The 19,974-nt window shown below is 46.7% G+C and overlaps 7 protein-coding genes across 7 annotated transcripts; 1 reads left to right on the top strand and 6 right to left on the bottom strand.

Moving 5' to 3' along the window:
- Nucleotides 1-325: 325 nt before the first annotated feature.
- On the bottom strand, nt 326-986 carry BDBG_17358 (uncharacterized protein; the record flags this gene model as incomplete). The annotated part of the gene is made up of 1 exon (XM_031725097.1): nt 326-986. A coding segment is annotated over one exon (400 nt), but the record flags the coding sequence as incomplete, so codon positions are not given.
- Nucleotides 987-2,735: 1,749 nt separating this feature from the next.
- On the bottom strand, nt 2,736-5,149 carry BDBG_06300 (uncharacterized protein). The gene is made up of 7 exons (XM_031722551.1): nt 4,724-5,149; nt 4,548-4,661; nt 4,171-4,474; nt 3,907-4,065; nt 3,765-3,826; nt 3,568-3,678; nt 2,736-3,438 (listed from the first exon to the last, which is right to left on the bottom strand). The coding sequence occupies exons 1-7, from the start codon at nt 4,771-4,773 to the stop codon at nt 3,276-3,278; spliced, it is 963 nt and encodes a 320-aa protein (XP_031579344.1). The 5' UTR covers nt 4,774-5,149; the 3' UTR covers nt 2,736-3,275.
- On the top strand, nt 4,135-7,371 carry BDBG_06299 (26S protease regulatory subunit 6B). Its single transcript, XM_002623405.2, has 7 exons — nt 4,135-4,674; nt 4,745-5,557; nt 5,622-5,663; nt 5,716-5,814; nt 5,890-6,176; nt 6,239-6,902; nt 6,981-7,371. The coding sequence occupies exons 2-7, from the start codon at nt 5,400-5,402 to the stop codon at nt 6,997-6,999; spliced, it is 1,269 nt and encodes a 422-aa protein (XP_002623451.1). The 5' UTR covers nt 4,135-4,674; nt 4,745-5,399; the 3' UTR covers nt 7,000-7,371.
- An 863-nt stretch (nt 7,372-8,234) lies between these two features.
- BDBG_06298 (RNA polymerase II CTD phosphatase Fcp1) lies at nt 8,235-12,286 on the bottom strand. The gene is made up of 3 exons (XM_031722550.1): nt 11,143-12,286; nt 10,947-11,033; nt 8,235-10,820 (listed from the first exon to the last, which is right to left on the bottom strand). Exons 1-3 carry the CDS (start codon nt 11,388-11,390, stop codon nt 8,363-8,365), a joined length of 2,793 nt encoding a protein of 930 aa, XP_031579343.1. The 5' UTR covers nt 11,391-12,286; the 3' UTR covers nt 8,235-8,362.
- Nucleotides 12,287-12,481: 195 nt separating this feature from the next.
- BDBG_06297 (vacuolar protease A) lies at nt 12,482-15,064 on the bottom strand. Its single transcript, XM_002623403.2, has 4 exons — nt 14,487-15,064; nt 14,231-14,381; nt 13,494-14,148; nt 12,482-13,417 (listed from the first exon to the last, which is right to left on the bottom strand). Exons 1-4 carry the CDS (start codon nt 14,586-14,588, stop codon nt 13,129-13,131), a joined length of 1,197 nt encoding a protein of 398 aa, XP_002623449.1. The 5' UTR covers nt 14,589-15,064; the 3' UTR covers nt 12,482-13,128.
- Nucleotides 15,065-16,064: 1,000 nt separating this feature from the next.
- On the bottom strand, nt 16,065-16,878 carry BDBG_06296 (uncharacterized protein; the record flags this gene model as incomplete). The annotated part of the gene is made up of 3 exons (XM_002623402.1): nt 16,065-16,174; nt 16,270-16,544; nt 16,712-16,878. 3 exons carry the CDS (start codon nt 16,876-16,878, stop codon nt 16,065-16,067), a joined length of 552 nt encoding a protein of 183 aa, XP_002623448.1.
- Nucleotides 16,879-18,417: 1,539 nt separating this feature from the next.
- BDBG_06295 (arginase) lies at nt 18,418-19,595 on the bottom strand (the record flags this gene model as incomplete). Its single annotated transcript, XM_002623401.2, has 3 exons — nt 18,418-18,721; nt 18,838-19,421; nt 19,485-19,595. 3 exons carry the CDS (start codon nt 19,593-19,595, stop codon nt 18,418-18,420), a joined length of 999 nt encoding a protein of 332 aa, XP_002623447.1.
- Between the last annotated feature and the right edge of the window lie 379 nt (nt 19,596-19,974).

Below are 19,974 nucleotides of genomic sequence, written 5' to 3'. Positions count from 1 at the left end.
GATGCATGCATAACGTGGGTGGCAGGGTGCTGATCATTGCGGATAGGGCTGAAGAATGGGCCGGGTAAAGTGGGCAAGCAAGAAATAAATGACGACAGAAATTATAAATTATGGAGTAAATTATACTGGGGAATATTGAATAGTAGGGGAAACAGGACTAGACTCGGAACTAGGAACTTGGACAGCGATCGGGGACTGCTATGTGTGAGGCCTAACGAAATAGACAAGGCCAGGTGAAGAGGGGGGGGGGGGGGATAGGACTTGTATAGTAGTGGCAAAGGAGTCGCGAGTAGGACAAGATAGGGAATAATATAAAAGAGAGAAGGAGAGAGAGAGAGAGAGAGAGAAAGGGAAAGATAGAGGAAAAGCCATCACGATGGGGCGTCATCATACCTATTAATATTATTTGACCGGAGCAACAAAGCTTGTTCGATGCTTGCTACCAGAGATAATGTTTTGCCGTGTGTGGAGAGCGAGCGTCAGAGAGCCGGAGAGAGGGAAGACGGTTGGTCTGGAATTATTATGGATGGTTATGACGGCAAAAATAATAATAAAATTATTATTTATTCAACCATTGTTGATTGGATTATCGGGGAGGTCTCTTCGCAGTAGCTACCAGTAACCGTAAAATAAGAATACTACTAAAATAGAAACAAGGTCGAATAAATGGACAGGTAAAGCGGGCGTAAGGGTTTTGATCGGAGATCGGAGCCAGGACAGGGCCAGGCACGGTACGAGCGAGTTGATTGCGCGCGTGTGAATGTATGAGGGTATGTGGGTACGCAGCGTATATGCGTGGTATGGTATGTGCGTTTGTGTGGTGAGAGAGAGGGGAAAAGAAAGACTGGTGACTTGCAAGCCGGGAAATCGGGACAGGCCAGAAGCTTGTCAGAGTCGCCCAGCCGGGGGTTGGGTTGGCGGGAGGGGGAAAGGGGGAAAACAAAGTAGGGGGGAGATAATAAAAAAAAAAAAAAAAGATAAGGGCGGCAGCGAAAGGAGGAGAAGTATTATTATTCTTATTATTTTCTTACTTATTATTACTCCCAAAGCGCAGGTCAGGGCCAGAGGAAACGCAGAAGACAGAAGACAGAAGAACGTCTCAGGTCAAAGGTCAGAGGTTTAGGTCAGACAGAAGACACAAAAGAGGGAAAAAAGGGCAAATGCCCAGGCTCCAAATCCTCAGCAGCGAACCAAACCGAGGCTAGCCACTTAGTGGCTGGCCCGGCGGCGAATCAGCGCCATCTAAGCGCTCGCCCAGGAACGGAACCCCGTTGGCTCCTCCTGGCCACCACCGGGGGCCTGTAGGCTGTGGATAAGGGAAGGGATATATATATTAGGAGGTTATTATTGAGCTAAGCATGGAATGGATTCATATGGGAGAGGAAGGAAACATGTACTATACATACATACATAGGCAGGTGGTGGTAGTAGTAGTAGTAGTAGTAGTAGTAGATCCGGTTTATATATACCACCAACCTTCCGAGAAATTCCCAGTTCAACTTTCTTGCCAACGGCCCACCGATGTCGTTGGTTGCGTTGCGTTGCAGCGGTAGCGCCGCTCTCGATCCCCTCTTGGCAGGCCATAATCCATGGAGTGCTTTCTTTCTTCCAATAGTTAATTATTTGTTACCCCGTCATTACTTGTACGGTCAGGGATGAATAATAGGTGGATTCTCGCTTTCAGAATTCGTATCCCTTCAGAGCGCGCTTCTGTCCATCCAGAGCGGCATGGGTAAAGGAAAGGGAAAGATCCCTTCTTTTCTTTTTGCCTTTTTTTTTTTTTTTGGGGGGGGGGGTGTAAATAAATTAAACAATAAGGAGATTCCTGGTCCGTCGAGCTAGCCCGCATAATCCCGGGATTCTGGTTTCCAAAAGGAGCAAAAAATTGGAAAAAGCAGAGACGATCGATGTGTAGAAGGACGGCGGGTCGGGTCGGAAATGAATATTATAATGAGGGGGGACTGAGGGGATTATATTATATATATATATATATATAACAACGGAGAAGAGAAGGGAAATGAAGGATATAAGAGCAGAAGAGAAAGAAGGAGACGGAGAGAAAATGGAGAAGAAAAAAAAGAATTTATAAAGAACGGACGGGAGCTACGGGCACTTGCGCCGTATATATATCTGTTTTCCTCTTCTCTTCACTGTAGTTATCAATTATTATACAACCCTTCTTTTGGGTTTTTTTTTTTTTTTTTTTTTTTTCTGCTTGATATCTCTCCAGCAAAACATGGAAATATCCTCCCCCACCTCCCTTTATTTACCTCCACCCTGGTAAAATTCTATGCTGTGGAAAGAGCATAAGCTAGGGAGAAAGGAATTATGGGTGATAACAGAGAAAGTTCTCCCTCTTTCTTCCTTTATTATTTGGCTACAAAGATAGAAAATCCGGAGAGTTGATTGATCCCGAAAACCCTCTTCACCCGAATATTATTATTAACCCATGAACGGTTCATAAGCTGGCTTGCTTCTGAACCCTTTATATTTTCGTAATTACACGTACTTATTGTCACTGTTATTTCTTCTAATCCTATATACATAAACCTATGATATAGAAATTAGCCTACGGAATACTAACCCTTCTTTTCTTCTGTGTATTTATTCCACACTATATGCATCAAGAGCTTCTACGCAGAATAAATAACCTACATGTACAGTACATGTACGGAGTACATACAAGCACATTCCAACCGGGCTAGGACACTCGATTCGATTCACAGGGGATATATGTACGACACTGCCAATTCCATCAAACTTTTGCTTTTGCTACAACTACCTATTTGACCTTCATTACTATTTGAGAAAGCAATTGGTCGATGTACGAACCGTCGCCATCAGGTATTCATCATGACGCATCCATCAAGGCATCGCCTGCAGACAAAAAAATTCCGAAACCACGAATCAAAAGACGGGAAACCATATATCCTATTTTAAGCCGGCCCCAGGAAATAGATTACAAGTTCCAGGTTTTTAAGAGGTTATGCATAGATTATAGCAAGAATGCTTAAGACAGAGACAGTATGGATATCAAATGAATCTACCAAAAGCTTTCTACCCTACCCGCCTCCCCCCAACCCAAAATTCCCGTAGGTATTTTGCTTATGCTACTTTGTTTGATTTCTCAAGCCTGTGTTTTGCAAAAAGTTTCTTTCGGGGGATTTTTGCTAGTTAGCTAGTAGCTATGTAATATAGCCAGCCTTATATCGACCTAAATATCATATTATATATACACGTGAATATCTCACAACAGAGCGGCAGCATCAACAGCATCAAGCCAGCCCCTCAAACCCTTCCTGGATAACCTTACGCCCCGCAAGACGATTCGCGAAATCCATGGTCTGCCGAAGACTGAAACCATCGTCGCCTGAGTCGCGATGACGGATTAACTTAAATAGCATTCCGGCTATGAAGGTGTCGCCTGCCCCGATAGTACTAGAGTTTTTGCGTGAGCTCTTTCAGTGCTGAAGAGGTAAATAAACGAAGAAGAAGGGAAAAAAAAAAAAAAAAAAAAAAAAAAAAAAAAAAAAAAAAAAAAAAGAGAGGGATGGATATTTTTCATACTCAACAACCGCATGCTGCGTGTCAATATACGCCGGGGAATGGATGTATTCCATGCTGCTCTTGTCTAAGCATGCCGCTCCATGTTCACCCCAGGTGCAGCAGAGAATCGATCTTGAAAGATAAAAGAAAACCTGTTAGGTACTCCCGACACAAAGAACGGGGATGAAAGGATATATTGAACGGATATAAAAACATACGCTTGGGGCGTTAGATGTGATTGCGCTTGTAGGAAACTCTGGAGGGATTGGTGGCCGTTTGCCTAAAAGGAGGGCCGGTAAGTAAGTGGTTATTGAGTTCTCATTAAATTTTTGAAATAAGAGAATTCCTGTTTTGAGGTACCTGTGCCCAACTTTTCGAGTAGAAAACCACATCTGCAGCTGCGGCTAGCTCCTGCAGACCTTCCCGGCCGGGTTTTTCGACTTCCACGCTGATTTTGTCGGAAGGGAAGTTTTGACGGATATATTGTATACATTTCAGCGTGACATCTGGTATACGGCCCTAGAGGATGCTTTAGGAACTATATCTATGCGTATAACAAATTGCTGGGGAATCAAGAACAAATGCTGGAAAAAAAAAAAAAAAAAAAAAAAAAAAAAAAAGCACCTCAAAGTGAAACCATCTAGGACTACCAACAGTAGCAGCCGACAACCTCCCCGCAATCTCCACAAACTCTGCCAAAATCATCTCCGGCAGCTCATTATAATTAACAATAGTCCTACTACCCGTAGAGGTACTCTTAATGATATAACTAGAGGCCGGCTCACTGCACTCCTCACGGTATATACAGTGTTGGAGATCGACACGACAGCTGGGACCGAATGATGCTTCGAGTTCCTTGGTGGCCGGTGACGATTTTGCTGGTAGCACTGCGATGGCATACAGCGCGGAGATCGTGTTCAGTTGCTGCCTATCCAGCAATCCATGGGTGGCCTTATTAGTACCCCCTGCTGTAGTAGTGGTAGTGGTGGCTTTTGACGAACCTGCATCCAAGGAGCTGTTGAAGAACTTCGAGCGTATTTAGAGTGTTTCCACCCCGTCGTCGAGAGATGCGGGATGCACGGAGCTTTTCGTCTTCTCCCGGGTAGTGGTCAACGCTATATGGGGAAGGTTAGTATTAGAATCCATGCCTCGCTCGATATGTATACACATTTCTCACGTTAGAATTGTATCAAGATAGCAGGCTCCGATTGTTACGAGAGTGCTCATTGTATGTGGTGGGGGACTGGTGCGTTTTAAGATTGGTTTTTTATACTCGGATTGACGATACTCGGATTGATGGTCAAAATCGAGTTATTTCAACAAGTACTGCTAATTCTTCTATGTAATGTAAGGACAGATGGGTGGATAGGAAATATATCCTGAGGTTGGTTAGGCCATTAAGCTTGAACGCAGCGCTGAGCAAGCGTCATATATCACGGTGGATAATGAACGATATAGATTCATACTGCCAATTCCAGTAGGAAAACCAGAAGGCTCCGGAAAGATCAATCATATTCCGGAAAGCATTCAGGCTATTATTTAACGCATCCCATCAAATTTATCTATTGGACTGGAAATACCAACATGATAACGTACATCAAAATAGCCCACAGCAAGCTTGTTAAACAGCTTGGACGAGGTAATATTGCCACGTGATATATCTTGGCACGGTGTCGCCTTCATCTGGAGCAAGCCCAATGACAACTCCAACCTCCAACTGTCTGTCCTGCCCTCTTATACCCCCCATTGTCCACATCCGCACGAGATTCTTACCTGAAGCATTTTCCAATAAAACTTCTGCTATTCGACGTTAAATTTTCTCCTGCATCGTCTATATCAAAAATCCAGCAGCCATGGGAGACGTCGTGGTTGAGAACCCAGCGGCCCTGGTGCCGCCATACAAAAAGACTACACCTGCAGACGCGATCCCAAATATCGACCCCCTGGAAGGGGTTGGAAATGATGACGGAGATGACTATGCTACCCTCAAGAGGCTACAACGGCATCTAGAGTATGTCGGGATTTTATCGTTAGGCGTTGGGCATATCGGTTGCTGACTGACGTTTGCTGCGTAGGTACATAAATCTCCAGGAGGAATATATCAAGGATGAGCAAAGGTATGATATCTACAATCCCCGGGCCATACTCTATTATCTAATGTTTATACAGGAGTTTGAAGCGGGAGCTTGTTCGAGCTCAGGAAGAAATTAAGCGCATACAAAGTGTTCCTCTTGTTATCGGCCAGTTCATGGAGGCCATCGACCAAAAGTAAGGATTTCAAACCAGTGTTTTTCTCTGTCATGTCATATTCTAGATATGCTGATGGTTATCGCTTTGTTATAGTACCGGTATCGTACAATCGTCAACAGGCTCAAATTATGTCGTCCGCATCCTATCTACGCTTGACCGCGAACTGTTGAAACCCTCCTCCTCCGTCGCTCTACATCGCCATTCCAACTCCCTCGTCGACATACTTCCGCCTGAAGCTGATTCTTCTATTGCTATGCTTGGTGTTGATGAAAAGCCAGATGTGACATATGCGGACGTCGGAGGACTGGATATGCAGAAGCAGGAGATCAGAGAGGCCGTCGAACTACCACTAACGCATTTCGATTTATATAAACAAATTGGTACGATCAAAATATGTGGCAGTATCGTCTATGTTCATGAACTAACAAAATAACTCCTGTAGGAATCGACCCTCCGCGCGGTGTGCTTCTATATGGACCGCCCGGAACTGGTAAAACCATGCTGGTCAAGGCGGTAGCCAACAGCACAACGGCCAATTTCATCCGAGTTGTCGGATCCGAGTTCGTCCAAAAGTACCTAGGCGAAGGTCCTCGAATGGTCCGCGACGTTTTCCGCATGGCCCGCGAAAATTCGCCGGCAATCATCTTCATCGACGAGATCGACGCGATTGCCACGAAACGATTTGACGCCCAAACGGGTGCTGATCGCGAGGTTCAACGGATCTTGCTAGAACTGCTCAACCAGATGGACGGCTTCGATCAGACAAGCAACGTAAAAGTAATCATGGCCACCAACCGCGCTGACACGCTGGATCCTGCCCTGCTGCGGCCAGGCCGTCTCGATCGCAAGATTGAGTTCCCCTCTCTCCGCGATCGACGAGAGCGCCGATTGATCTTCACCACCATCGCCTCCAAAATGTCTCTGTCGCCGGAGGTAGATCTGGACTCGTTGATTGTTCGGAATGATCCACTGTCTGGCGCTGTTATTGCGGCTATCATGCAGGAGGCTGGTCTGCGGGCAGTTCGCAAGAACAGATATAATATCATCCAGTCAGACTTGGAAGACGCTTATTCGAGCCAAGTGAAAGGAGCTCAGGATGCTGATAAGTGCGTTCTTTCTTTCCTTTTTATACATTACATATCAATCATTCCTATGTCATTACCGTTGCTAACTTTAACCACCAGGTTCGACTTCTACCGCTAAAGCAAAAAGGGAGGAAGGAAAAACGAGCTATGTATGTTGGGGGCTACTTACCCATGCTAGAAAATGCAGTATACTTTCTTAAAAAATTCCTTTTACCACCCCATTTCATGCAAGCAAGTACTGAAAGGAAAAGACGAAGAAGAAGAAATTGCACCACACAAGCCATCTAATTTTGTCAAATTTAATATAATCAATCCCACATAACTGTTAGAAGCTGTACCAACAACAAACCCACTAAGTCTCCGTTGCCCTTTCCCCCCCCTTTTTTGTCTTGTTATCTCACCAATAGAAGCGGAATGAAAACATGATATCTGATATGCACATAACTACTTATAAATAGAATCTAATCTATACTGACAATTTTCTAACAGCCCAGTGCTTCTTTGCACACACACACTCTCTCTCTCTCTCTCACACATACCTTATACCTACGTAACCAGCAAAATTCGACCACTGTACACTGCAGCATCTCCAACTCCCTAAGGAGACAAGACAGTCTGTCTTGATGTAAAAACGAAACCTCTCAGGAATTCTAACGCTCCAGTTTAACATAAAACAGGCAAGCTAAACTAGCTCATTCACGAAGTTTTTAAAGTGAATAAATGAATCAGTGAATAAAATGAACCTACCACTACCTACTTGGAAGAAAAAAAAACAAATGAAACCTATAACCTTGGAACAACAAAAACCTTTCTCCGTATATGTTAGATAGCATAGAACAGAACAGAACCTATGTGAGGAAAAAACTAGAGAAGGTAAATGAGAAGGAAGAAGATTGAAGAGAGGAGGAGTAATTGAGAGAAAAGAGGTAGATGGGCGAATACATACATTACATATATACATCATGCATGCAATGTACTCCGTAAATGTTAACACAAACACAAGAAAAAGAAGAAGAAATGGGGGAAAGAAAAGAGATGGCCCCAGAGAATATAATATGACGACAAATCAAAAACACCTATGGAAAAAGGAGAAGAAGGGCAAGAAAAATTCAAGATTCAAGAGGGGGGACTGACAAAACTGAATCCGAGACGGGGGATGAATTAGGGCCAACCAACCAAATAAACGGAGTACTACCTGAATTTTGAAAAAGAAATGACGAAAAGCTATAAAGAAAATTGAAGCAAATTGCAAAACCAACCAACCAACCCACCGCCAAAGACAGGCTACATACATACATAGCTGCATACATAGCTGCCTATATATGTCTCATCTCACAACCAGGGGCCCCGCCGGGGGGCCCGGGGGGGGGGGGGGGGGAGAGTGGAAAATAACAAAAGCAAAACGCCCTCGCTATGCTAATAAAGTTTGTTGGACAGATTGGTAGCTAGATATCAAGGTTGATAGGTGATAGATACACAATTCAGGTACCCGAGCCGACTGTTTCCTCCTCCTCGCCTTCTCCCACCCCTTCCTCCTCCTCCTCCCCCCACCCCCCATCCTCAAAAGCCGCCAACATCTCCCTCTCTAACGCATCATCATCATCCTCAGGATCCACATCGTTGTTCTCCTCATTATTATTATACTCAGTCGTATCAGACTCATCGCCAATATCGTCATCATCCTCCGCGTTTGGCGGGTGGTTACGTAGCGGAGGCGTCGCACCAGCACCAGCACCAGCACCAGCATCAGCAGCACCAGACACAGATGTAGGGGGTGCTTCAGACGAACCCCTTGATCGAATCGTCGCCACGTTCTTCAACCCCGTATTCCTCTCGTGGGACAATTTGATCTTCTGCGCTAGGCGCGATGACCCTGACGGTGCACCTGCACCTGCAGCAGCGGCGGCAGCAGTTCTTTCACCTCCATCCCCACCTTCTCCTTCGCCCGCACTCGACTCCCCACCACTCCCCTCGCTCTCAGGACCTCGTTTCCGTTTCTTCCCCCCCTGCTGCTGCTGCTGCTGCTGCGCGCTAAACGACGACGACGACGACTGGAGCGACAAATCACTATCACTCTCACTATCATCATTATCACTCCCCAAAAACGCCCTTAGCTCATCGTGCACGGCAGCCTGCTGCTCCGCATCGTAGCCGATGAGGGAATGCTCCGTGAGGCCGGCCGACTGCAAGATCTCCTCATCAATATCGCGCAGGTCATTATTGGTGGTCCGTAGGCGCAATTTCGACGCACTGCCGGTCTCAATGGTGCTATTGCCGTCGCCATCGTCATCGTCATCGTCAGCCATACTGTCATCCTCTTCCGACGAGGAGAGGAACGAGTAATCATCGATACTGCCATTGGACTTGGCGGAGTCGTCGGCTGGCGAGACGTTATCAGAGCCACCGATCAATTCCCCCCTGTCCTCCGGGTGCACGGGGACGAGGTACGGTTCCTCGTCTACTCGTTTCCACTGCGTTATCGAGTCAAGGAGCCATTGCACCGTTACGATCTTAATGTTAGGATATCGTGTTGCTTCGCGGACTTTCGCCGTGCGGTTCCTGCCAGCAACGAGATGGGTAGTTCTCGAGCTAATTTTGGTAGAGATGGCGGCGCCGAAACTTTTTGCCCAGAGTGAGATATCGGCATTCTGCGTGTCGGTACCAAGAGGTAGGACCCCGGAAAACACCAGGACCACAGCGTTGAGCACAGGCCTCTTGATCTGCGGCATGATGACTTTGATATCGGGTACGATACGGAGATCTATTCCTCTATCTCTTGTAGGGACGCGTTCACCTCTTAGTGCCGATACTCTCCCTCCAAGCGAGCTAGTTCGCCTCCTATCATACTCGTCGAAAAACGCCTTGTGAACAGCTTTGAGCCGCTCTTCAAGTTTATACAGCTCAGTGTCGTTGTCTTCTAGCAGGTGATGGCGGTGCCGTGACGAGTCGTGAGAATCATCACTGGATGAATCCCCGTTCTCAGCCGCTGCCATCAGCTCCGCCGCTTCATCTTCAGCATCGAGCTGCTTCTGCTTCTGTAGTAGTGGTCGTTCTTCAACTTGATGTGCGATCGCCTCTTCCTGTTCGTTGGCCTGTTCTTGGAGCAACACCGGATTATCGCCTCCGCCCATGGTAACCAGTTGCTCCAACGCTGATACCTCCGTAGCCGTCTTCCCATCTACATCCATTGCGCCGGACCCATTGATAGTCGTCCCAGCCGCTTCAGCTTCCTTTGAATCAGCCTCCCGTTTCGCCTTGGCAGCGCCCCGTGGAAAACCCTTGAACTCCTGTTTCTTCGGGAGGAAACTAGAGTTGATATCGCCAATACCAACGAAGAAGTCGTAAGGTAGCACTTTGATCAAGTTATCTGTCCACTTCCACACATCCCCCCTGTCATCTATGATAACAACCATTTTCGTATCCACAGGAAAGAGGCGCTGAAGGTTCTTGGCAGTCAAACTCCCGCTCTCGTCGCGGCTAAGGATCCTGTCTCCGAAAATCTTACGGTCTGGATCCACGATATTGGCGATGTGCTGCGCATACGCGCGGGTCCCCATTGTGTAGATGTGTAGTTCGAACAATGTGGAAATTTCCCGTAGGAACTCTTCTAGCCCGGGCCGTAGTTTGATGTAGTACCAACAACCTCGCATGCCAGGTCCATCGTCTACAAGTTGGAAAGCACGTACGTCCTTGACCGCTTCATGATTCGGGTTATCTTTGTCTTGTTGCCACTCCGCCACCGTAGGATCTACCGTTGCGTGAATGATGGTCTGGTCCAAGTCGACAACGAGGGATAATCGCCTCGATGAGAGCAGGCGGCGTTTCGCGTCCTCTTCCACGCGCGTCGCTTCGTTCTCGCTGACTGTTAAAGCAGAGTTATCGTGCACCATACGGATCGGGGCGCGAGATGAATCCAAAACTTCGGTGTTATAGTTAAACCTATAAGTTGAGGGGGAAAGATTAGAAACCATGTCAAACAAATATAGGGTAAATCAAAAAAAAAAAAAAAAAAAAAAAAAAAAAAAAAAAAAAAAAGTTAATAGGTGATAAAACAAAAGGCCTTACTCAGTCATATCCTTCCCACAATTCGCACACATCCCCCCAAACTGAACCTCATGTGAACACGGCTCATGGATCTCCGCAATATCAATCCTACCCAAAAGAAACAAATACAAAATTAGCATTACCCGCAAATAATTTAATATCAATCTTAAAAAGAAAAAAAAAAAAAAAAGAGGAAAGGGAAAAAGAAAACACTCACGGCCCCTCAATCACCGCACCTTCTCTAACCTTCCAAGCCACCAATTCCCCATCGACCGCTGACTCAAACCTCGTCGGAAAAGTCTTGAGCACATCATGCTTGTTTCCCAACCCGTCACCCTCCGTCACCGTTGTGCGGTAGTAGTATGCGAAGATAGTTTCGCCTTGCTGGATAGTGTCGCCAGGGCGCTTCAACAGCTCGGTGACGGTGATGGGGTAGTGGAGGCTGGTGGATAGTCGCAAAAGCATTCCTTTGTGGATGGGGGGTAGGAGGAGGGGGAGGATAAGAATCGATGTGGGGTGTGTGTGTATGTATTTTTGTTTTTATATTCTGCGATGTTTTGTTTTTTTTTGTTTTTTGTTTGTTTTTTTTTGTTTGTGTTTTTGTCGCGGGGCCTGGGCTTTTAGGCGGCCATAATCGGGAGGAGGGTTGGTATTAGGTGAATAATAATATTAATGGACGGAGTGTAACGTAGGGGTAGGGTAGCCTCTCTCTGTGCTGGGATCGAGGTGTTTGGTGTGTTTTGAGTTTGTTGTTGTGTCCTATTTTTGCGTGAGAGGAGGAGGAGGGTAGCGCGCGCGGAATGACGCAGGAGGGGAGTGTGGTTTTTTGTTCTCCAATTGCGATTATATGTTATGTTCGATGCGGGTTGAAGGTAGCGAAGGAGGGGAGATGAAAAAAAAAAAAAAAAATTTCTCGGTTATTATGTAGCCCGCTCTGCGATTGTAATAATTAATATGTCCGTCCAGCTTATGTTCTCGTAGCTTTGTTGTTGATTCTCGGGTGGGCCGGGCGCGCGAGGGAATCGACGAAGGATATCGCGAAGAAAGGATTGTGCTGGGGGCGGGCGGGCGGGGCGGGTTGTTTTGGCGGAATTTGCTAGTGATGTCAAGGTGAAGCTTGGAAGCTTATATATTATTGCTTGATGAAAAGAGGGGATTGAGTGAATTGGAAGGGGACTGGTCTGGGGCAATGGAGAATAGAGAATAGAGAGGGAGATAAGGTAGTGGTAGTGGTTGGAATCGGGATATATAACTTTAGTACGGAGTACTCTGTACTGTGTAACTACGCTGTATGTTCGGCGGGCGGAAGCTTGAGGCGACAAGACGGACGGGGGGAATGGGGAATGGGGAATGGGGAATGGCGCTTGCTTTATGGACGCCGCTGGAGAACGCTCCAGCCGCTGCTTGGCGTGCCGGCTAGCGTGATCCCGTGCCCGTGGGGCGGGCTGGGCTGTCCCTCCACTCCACTCCCCCCCCCCCCCTCCTCTCTATATTCCGGTACCCTTTCAACCGTGTGTTGTACCTGGGAAGCAGTAGTACCGTACCTCTACTCCGTGCTTGGTGTTATCAGCTGTATCTACCAATCTAATAATAATAATACTACTGTTGGTCCATGCTACCATATATTATTTATTATCTCAAATAAATTCATGTGCAATTCACTTTCTTATGACTTAAGACTATTACCTATTTTCAGTCACAATGACCCGTAGCTGGATTCTGCTGGTTATACATATATATATATATATATATATACTAAGACATAGGTAGATATAGAGTACAGTAGCAAGGGACTTCTCCTTCTACATGTAGGGATACCATAGCTGCAAACGGCAAACATTCGGAAAAAACACCACTGGAGATGAGATTTCCCGTTCATCCTTGCAAAGAACTAGGAAAGTAAATAGACGAAAAAAAAAAGTAAAAAGTAAAAAAGAAAAGAAACAAAGATTGACGTACTGATTAAGAAAAGACCAGGGATCAGAAGAGGGGAAAATGCGAACAAAAGGGAAAAAAGAAAGAAGGAGAAAAACGAAAACAGTACATCTTAGCATGATTTGATTATTGTCCTTACTTCCCACCATACTAGCTACCTACTCCCCTAACAAATTCCTCCTGCTCTAGCTAAATGCCAACGAAATCAATCCGTCGACAGACTGGGAGAAGGCGCAAGCAAAAACCAAATAGACAGCGTGGGCTAAATTTACTTGCACTTCGCCAAGCCAACAGAATGGTTGCCCATGTCATAGACGCTGTAGTATCGTCTCAGGAAGGCGTCGCCAAGGATGGCGAGAGGGCCAACCGGTTCTGGGAAATCCATGCCCATGAAGCTGCTGATGCAGGACCCTTGCACCTCCAGGATGTAGTCATAGGGACCGATGGTGAAGTTGTGGCCGGTCAGAGTGAAGGTGAGGTCGGGCAGGCCGTCACGCTTCGTGCAGTCAATGGTGTATTGGCCGTTGAAGGACTTCTTGGCTCCGATTTCCTTGTTACTGATGGGGATATACGTGTTAGCATTTGTCACCAACGTTTTTGTATCTAAATAGATATACAGCAGTTGGAACTTACAGAAGCTCGGCGAGGGTGGACGGGAGGGCAATAAGGGATGTGCCGGTGTCAAGGATGACACCAGTGTTCTCCAGCTGAGCCGTTTCCTTGCCAAAGGTAATGGCATCGAGATCAACTTCCCAGTAGGCCTTGCGGCGAAGGGGGATCATAACAAGTTCACCAGTATAATGATCCTTGTTGATGCCTCCGAACACGGCTTCGGAGTCATCGTCTTCGATGTTGGCATCGCCCAGATAAAAGCTGAACACGGGCTCATCGAGAAGCCCCTGGTTGACCATTTCGTAGAAGGGAGGCGGGATCTTGTTGACAGAGATAGTGTCATATCCCAGGCCTAGGATGCCGTCAAATCGGCCGAAGGCAAATGCAAGGCCAGGCTCGTTGGTCGCCTCTGCAAAGAGTTGACTCTTAATGGTCAGGTCACCGATTCGGACGGTGTCTTGGGAAACGAAGCCGGAGAGACTTCCAGAGCCGTAGCGAATGGCGAATTCAGAACCATTCTTCTGGTAGGTCGATGAGGTGGACGAGTCGTACTTGTTATGAAGGTAGCAGGCGATGGAGCCACACTCGCTCGATGGAACCCAGAGGTTGGAGCTTCCGGTATCAAGGACAACCTTGAAAGTTTGGGGAGGGGTGCCGATAGTAATCTCAGAGTAGTCTAGGGATGGGTTAGTGGGATGATTTTCCATAGGGCGGTAGTAGATCACAGAGCGAGGAGGTTGAACTGGTGGTACACATACATTGAGCGTTGAGGAAGTTGTCTACCAGAACACTATGCCCCCCAGAAGCTTGGGCAGCACCTTTGAACATCTCATCAATATGTTGATTTGGTCGGATTCCCATGTACTTTTGACCAAGCGCCTTGACGTGGGTGTCAATGTTGACATTGTCCTAGAAGTCCATCATCGTCCGCGGTTAGTCGCCATCGCCTCCCAGAAACCGAATTACAACAGGACAAGCGATCTATCTATCTCCCCATCAAAAGTATTTACTTACAAGTTGGTCAGATAGAGACAGTTTGTTCAGTTTTAACTTGTGTACCTTTGCAGACGACGTGCCCAGGAGAGCAGCCGCTGCAAGCAGCAGAGTGGACTTCATGGTGGCTGGTCAGACCGTGGAGCAATTTAGGGACGGAAATCAAGAGAGATTCGAACGATTAGAGATGTAGAGAGAAACAATAAGAGAAGGAAAAAGGAAAAGAAAAGGAACGAAGACGAGATGGGAGTTGATGGAGATGGGGGAATGAATAGGGAAGAAGGAGGATGTGAGGTTGTGAGGTTGGGTGTGGAGAGAAACGGATGATGATGGATGATGATGGATGGGGATGGACGGCGGATGAGATCCGGATGAGGTAATGGGGAAATGTGCCAGGGTTGGGGGAAGCGAAACGGGGCTGGGTGTGAGGGAGCCTGTGAGGTCACTCCCGCGCTGGCGTAGTACTGCAGGGTACTTTGGGTCGTCAAACGGGGCTGCCTGGGCTGGATGACCGGGAGAAACTTCACGCACACCAACCGCGACAATCTACGCAGTACAGCCAACTACTATCAAGCTCAACCACTACAACTCGACTTTCTTCTAGAAAACAAATCGTCTCTATTATTGAAGGATCTTATTCAATTGCTCCCGTCTTCCCAACTTAAAATATCGTGTGGTTCGGCTTCTATATTTTAGGTTTTGACTTGTTCTTTTTAGCCACCCAATACGAACGCAACAAACGCTGACAGGAGCTCAACAAACAACCTTGGAAGCTCGCCCTGCTGGCGCGACTCTGATTGGGGGCATTTTAAGCTGGCTCAGGAACAACACCACACCTTCCAGGTAACTATTAATTGTACTGTACTGTGTACAACGGTTCTGAAAATCTGCGAGCAGGAAAATGACTTGCGCTCACACTATGAATCCAACACTTGAACCAGCAATTATATTGCAGAGTTGGTAACCATCCAGTGGCTTGTGGTAAGAGGCACAGAGTCAGGGCGATGATAGCCAGGTACATATGTGTCCAAAATTAGATAATTGGGAGAGGGATAGTTATTGGCTATATTTTATTTACCCGAATAGGGAGACCAGAAAAATTTGTAAGAGATGGGAAGAAGTGGAAAATAAAGATAGGAAAAGAATATATGCCTGCCAAAAATTTCCCTCCCGGGATCAGGATGAATACGCCATAAACAATCAATCATGTTCCTTCCTTGCCATTCCTAAACGCCGTGCAACTTGGAAAAAAAGAAAGAAAAAAGTCAACTGAGCACAATCTATATATGTGTGCCGTCAGTCAGCTCCGTCAATCAGTCATCTTTTGTTTCGTTCCCGGTATTTCCCATATACACTGTTGCCAGTCCAGCCAGTCTGTTCTCATTTCCCATTTCCCATTTCCCATTTCCCATTTCAACATAAAAAAATGTAAATATAAATAAATAAATGAACTCCAGATGATGTGTGGGACATCAAGATGCTGAGTGATATGCCACATATATATAAACAAGGATGGAAAAGGGGCCCATAATCATAAAACAGCGAAAGGGAAAAAAAGAAAATGCAAAAGCGGTGTGATGAAGGCACTCAGTCGAGGAATCAATCGTAAGGATCGGTGTGCTTCCGGACCTGGAATGCCATGATAAGCATCCAGACGAGGAAGACAGCGATGACTACCTCGAATGCAAATGCGGTTTTCCAGCAATTACCTGTACATTCATTTTTGTTAGGAAACACGTCCAGAAATAAGGGGACTAGGGAGAGAAAGGGTGAAATATATATATAGCCCCTGAGTAAAACATACAGATATTCAAATTCGTCAACCACGCCAGCGTATTGATACTGGCGCCTTTGAACTCGTAGCCGGTCACCCAATTCTGACAATTCGAATTGATGCTCGCCTGGTTGCCGTACAGCTGTAAGGCGGTGCCGATTAGGCCCGTGAACCAGAGCACGAAGAGGATGAAGCTGCCCAGAATTATCATTTCGGGTATTAGGGAGTGTTGTAGGGCGAGGACCACGATTAGGCAGAGGAATATCAACGTTAGCGCTGCGGTGGCTACCATGAATGGGAAAACCCTGTTTGTTATATGTTAGCGCTACGTTGTCAATGTTGTGGACCAGGGGTGGTATTTTGTCTGCATATATTTCGGGAGGCGGTAGGTATAAAATGCGAGATAAGAGAGGACAAAAGACCTTAGGAGAGATTTTAATGGTATATATAATAAAACATTATCCAAACTTACCATGGTGTCGGGAGCTCCATTTGAGTCTGCACCGTCATGAACCAGCTGAAGATACCCAGGCATGTTGCTGACCCGGCAAGCACGACAGAGAACCATATGTTCAGTTGTATATCTGGCCAGTGGAACTTTCGCATTACCATTGTCGCTGTATAGCTCGAGCTTGACATGGTGAGGATCGGGTTGGGAAGTGTGTGATCGCTTGGTATTTGAAGGGATATCAATTGCTCCCACCGTTAGAAAATTGGAGGAGGAGCTTAAGATGTACTGGAGACGTAGGCGATATTCCACCCAGCAGCAAACGGTCGGGTTGTTTAATCGACTTGGAGAGAGATATTATTACCCCTCTTGAACAAAGCTTGTAGATGTCGGGAGCATGCAGTGTCGAGAAACGGGAGGCGTGCGAGAAGCCGAAAAGAATGAACCCGGAATTATAAAAGGTATTTAGGCTACTCCACAGCTAATCAGTTCGAGCGGGAATTCCCCTAAACAGTCGACTCTGAAGACCGATGTGCACATAGAGAAGCCCGCCCGATAAATATAACAAGACGCTGAGAAGAGATGTGAGAATGCGAGCAAGAGAGTGCCCAAAAGCGAGGGGTGAGAAAAATCTAAGCCTCCGTGCGTGTGGCCTCTGGAGAAAATGGCCTATTTAATTAAAACTCGATGCAGGCAACGCAGAAGAGCGTTGGGCGAACGGCGAATGGATGCGTGATGAATGCTTCTGACGCTTGGTGATGTGGACCGGCAGCTCGATGCTCTGTTGCTTTTGTTGCAATCGGAATCGACCACGATAGCAGGCCAGCAGAGCTAATGAGGCGGCGCGGGGGGTATGTAGAGGTTCTAGTATATTCAATGAACCGAAAAGGCCCTTTGGGGGGGCAGTGGACTATTCAATCCGGGTCAACGGTTTCGACACGCTAGAGGCAGTGATGTTGTTCCTCTCTGTTTCTGCTCTGTATGGGGCTGTTTGTGGTGAGGGGTACAAGTTAGGATATGGTTGAAGTGATGCAACCAGGCGTGCGCGGGGCGAGGGAAAGCAGAGAAAAATAACTTTGGTATCTAATTATTAATGATCAGTCTTAATTAATAGAAAGTATACTCCGTATTCATTTTCTGCTTCTTTTTTGAAAGGGAGTCTGGTTCATGGCTGCGCCTGGGTCTATTTTCGAGGAAATAATTGAGGAGGTTGGGTATTTAAATAAATAAACCCGGTGGCAGGGGAACAGCGCAACCCAGCACAAAAACTCTGCGTAAGATGTTAGGCTGTCCAGAGCTATTCCCCCAAAGCGCCTGATGAACAGGTTCGTCTCGAGTTTGCTGTTTACAAGCTGTCAAGTACGCCGTAAATATTTTGGTTTGTTGATGATTCCATTTTTTCGTTTCTACCAAAGTCGCACCTGCGCAGCAACAACTGGTGGGGGGGATGGGATGATTAACTACAGCATATTTATTTATCAAGACGAGGAGACAAACACAAATAAAACTGCAACAGGTCCAACAAAACATCTATTTCGATCTATAACTACTCTGTACGAGCTTGCTAGAACTAGAAATATCACGCTACTATTTCAGTACGCAATATTCAAAACTCACATATTCTGCGGCAGTTGTTCCCAGAATTTAAACGATAAAAAGAAAAAGAAAAAGAAAAGGCCTCCAAATAGATCAATCAATACCTCAAAACAGCACGTCTCCGCGTGGCAACTTCAGAGCAGAGTGTCACCCAATGCACAGCGGACCAAAGAGCAACCCGCCCGGACGGTCTCACTGGCACCAATGATTTCCAGGCTTGGGTTTACCTCGACAAGGTCCATCGCAACCAGGTTACCGGTCTCGTGAACACATTCCGCGATAAAATCTCCTTCCCTGAGAGTTAACCCGCCTCGGACTGGAGTCCCCGTGCTGGGAGCCCACTGCGGATCGAGAGCGTCCACATCGAATGAAAGGTGGATTGGTGTATCCGATCCAATATGCGCCAGCGCCATCTCAACAACTCGTCCAATGCCGTGTCTGACGTCACACTAGTTAGCGGGTGAGGGGATCGAAATAATGAACAACAAAAAATAAAAATAAAAAAACGAAAATGTTTTATCTAAAATAAGAAGGGAGTAGAAGAAAAAACATACTTATCAACATCATGCATACTAAAAGCCTTAATCCCATTCTCCCTTAGAATCTTCTTCTCCCCGCGATCCACATCGCGCAGGCCAATATACACCAGCTTCCTCGTGTTGATCAGATGGTCTTTCTCCAACCACCCGAAAATATCACGCCGGTCCTCCTTCGCCAGACCCGTCAGGAACGCCACGGGCATCCCGTGAATATTCCCGCTACCGCTCGTCTCCGGAGTGTTGATATCCGCATGCGCATCGACCCAGATCAAGGCCATCTCCCGCCCCAGCCGCTCGCGAATAGCCTTAGCGGTCCCCGACACGGTCCCGATCGCGATGGAATGGTCGCCGCCCAGGGTTAGGACAAACTTGCCGTCGCGCGCATGCTCGTAGACTTGCTGGCTGAGCTTCTCTGTCGCGGCGCTGACGGCTAGCGGCTTCTTCATGCCGCGGAAGTCTGGGTCGGTGGTTGGGACGATGTCGGAGTAGCTGTGGACGGTATTATCGTAGGACACTTTGTAGTCTAGATCCTCGTGGAGTTGCTGGAGAAGGCCGGCGTCGATCAGCGCAGTAGGACCTGCATCGACTCCGGGCTTGCACTGGTGGTAGGCCGGAGGGTCAGTGCAGGAAAGAGTAGGAGTACTATATACTATTTTACATACCTGCCCTTGAGCAAAACCAACGGCCACCACTCCCACCTCATTAGGCTTGGAAAGGAATCGCTTCTTGATCATCGATGGAAGGACACCGTTGCTGCCATTTACTTGAGCCATTTTTGGCGTTTCCTTATACTCAGTTGGCGGCTTGTTCGTGGTTGATCAAGTAGGTAGTTTGTTTGAAGCAACGAACGCAAAACTAGCAACAAGGCGGGTATCTGGGTTCTAGAAAGCTTGATTGATTTCCGCTCTGGCTCGAGAGAATAAAGTGTGCAGGTTCCAACTCTAATAATTAAGATATATATATAGAGTCAGGAACCTTTGGGAGGCAAAAAAGCAGGATGCAAGTTAAAACGACAATTTTGCGTCCTGCAAGAGAAAAATGAGACAAGCCAAGGTCCAAATATTCAGATTTTATACTGCTCTATTTTTCCTTTCCCTGCAACTTTCTGTAGCTGTCTCAGGGTAGTGTTACGAACAGGAAGAGAGTGGAACA

Source organism: Blastomyces gilchristii, assembly GCF_000003855.2.
Source record: "Blastomyces gilchristii SLH14081 genomic scaffold supercont1.13, whole genome shotgun sequence".
NCBI classification, from domain to species: domain Eukaryota; kingdom Fungi; phylum Ascomycota; class Eurotiomycetes; order Onygenales; family Ajellomycetaceae; genus Blastomyces; species Blastomyces gilchristii.
This window is presented reverse-complemented; position numbering and strand designations above follow the sequence as displayed.

Excerpts from the sequence above, each read along its gene's own strand:
- BDBG_06300 (XM_031722551.1), bottom strand. The coding sequence starts at position 4,773 with ATGAGCACTCTCGTAACAATCGGAGCCTGCTATCTTGATACAATTCTA. Across the intron at positions 4,475-4,547 it reads CAACAGCTCCTTGGATGCAG|GCAGCAACTGAACACGATCT; the intron begins GTTCGTCAAAAG and ends ATTGCTGGATAG. Across the intron at positions 4,066-4,170 it reads CTAGATGGTTTCACTTTGAG|GGCCGTATACCAGATGTCAC; the intron begins GTGCTTTTTTTT and ends AGCATCCTCTAG.
- BDBG_06299 (XM_002623405.2), top strand. The coding sequence starts at position 5,400 with ATGGGAGACGTCGTGGTTGAGAACCCAGCGGCCCTGGTGCCGCCATAC. Across the intron at positions 5,558-5,621 it reads AGGCTACAACGGCATCTAGA|GTACATAAATCTCCAGGAGG; the intron begins GTATGTCGGGAT and ends TTTGCTGCGTAG. Across the intron at positions 6,177-6,238 it reads CGATTTATATAAACAAATTG|GAATCGACCCTCCGCGCGGT; the intron begins GTACGATCAAAA and ends TAACTCCTGTAG.
- BDBG_06298 (XM_031722550.1), bottom strand. The coding sequence starts at position 11,390 with ATGCTTTTGCGACTATCCACCAGCCTCCACTACCCCATCACCGTCACC. Across the intron at positions 11,034-11,142 it reads GGTGCGGTGATTGAGGGGCC|GATTGATATTGCGGAGATCC; the intron begins GTGAGTGTTTTC and ends TCTTTTGGGTAG. Across the intron at positions 10,821-10,946 it reads TGTGGGAAGGATATGACTGA|GTTTAACTATAACACCGAAG; the intron begins GTAAGGCCTTTT and ends CTCAACTTATAG.
- BDBG_06297 (XM_002623403.2), bottom strand. The coding sequence starts at position 14,588 with ATGAAGTCCACTCTGCTGCTTGCAGCGGCTGCTCTCCTGGGCACGTCG. Across the intron at positions 14,382-14,486 it reads TGTCTCTATCTGACCAACTT|GACAATGTCAACATTGACAC; the intron begins GTAAGTAAATAC and ends ATGGACTTCTAG. Across the intron at positions 13,418-13,493 it reads TCCACCCTCGCCGAGCTTCT|TAACAAGGAAATCGGAGCCA; the intron begins GTAAGTTCCAAC and ends TATCCCCATCAG.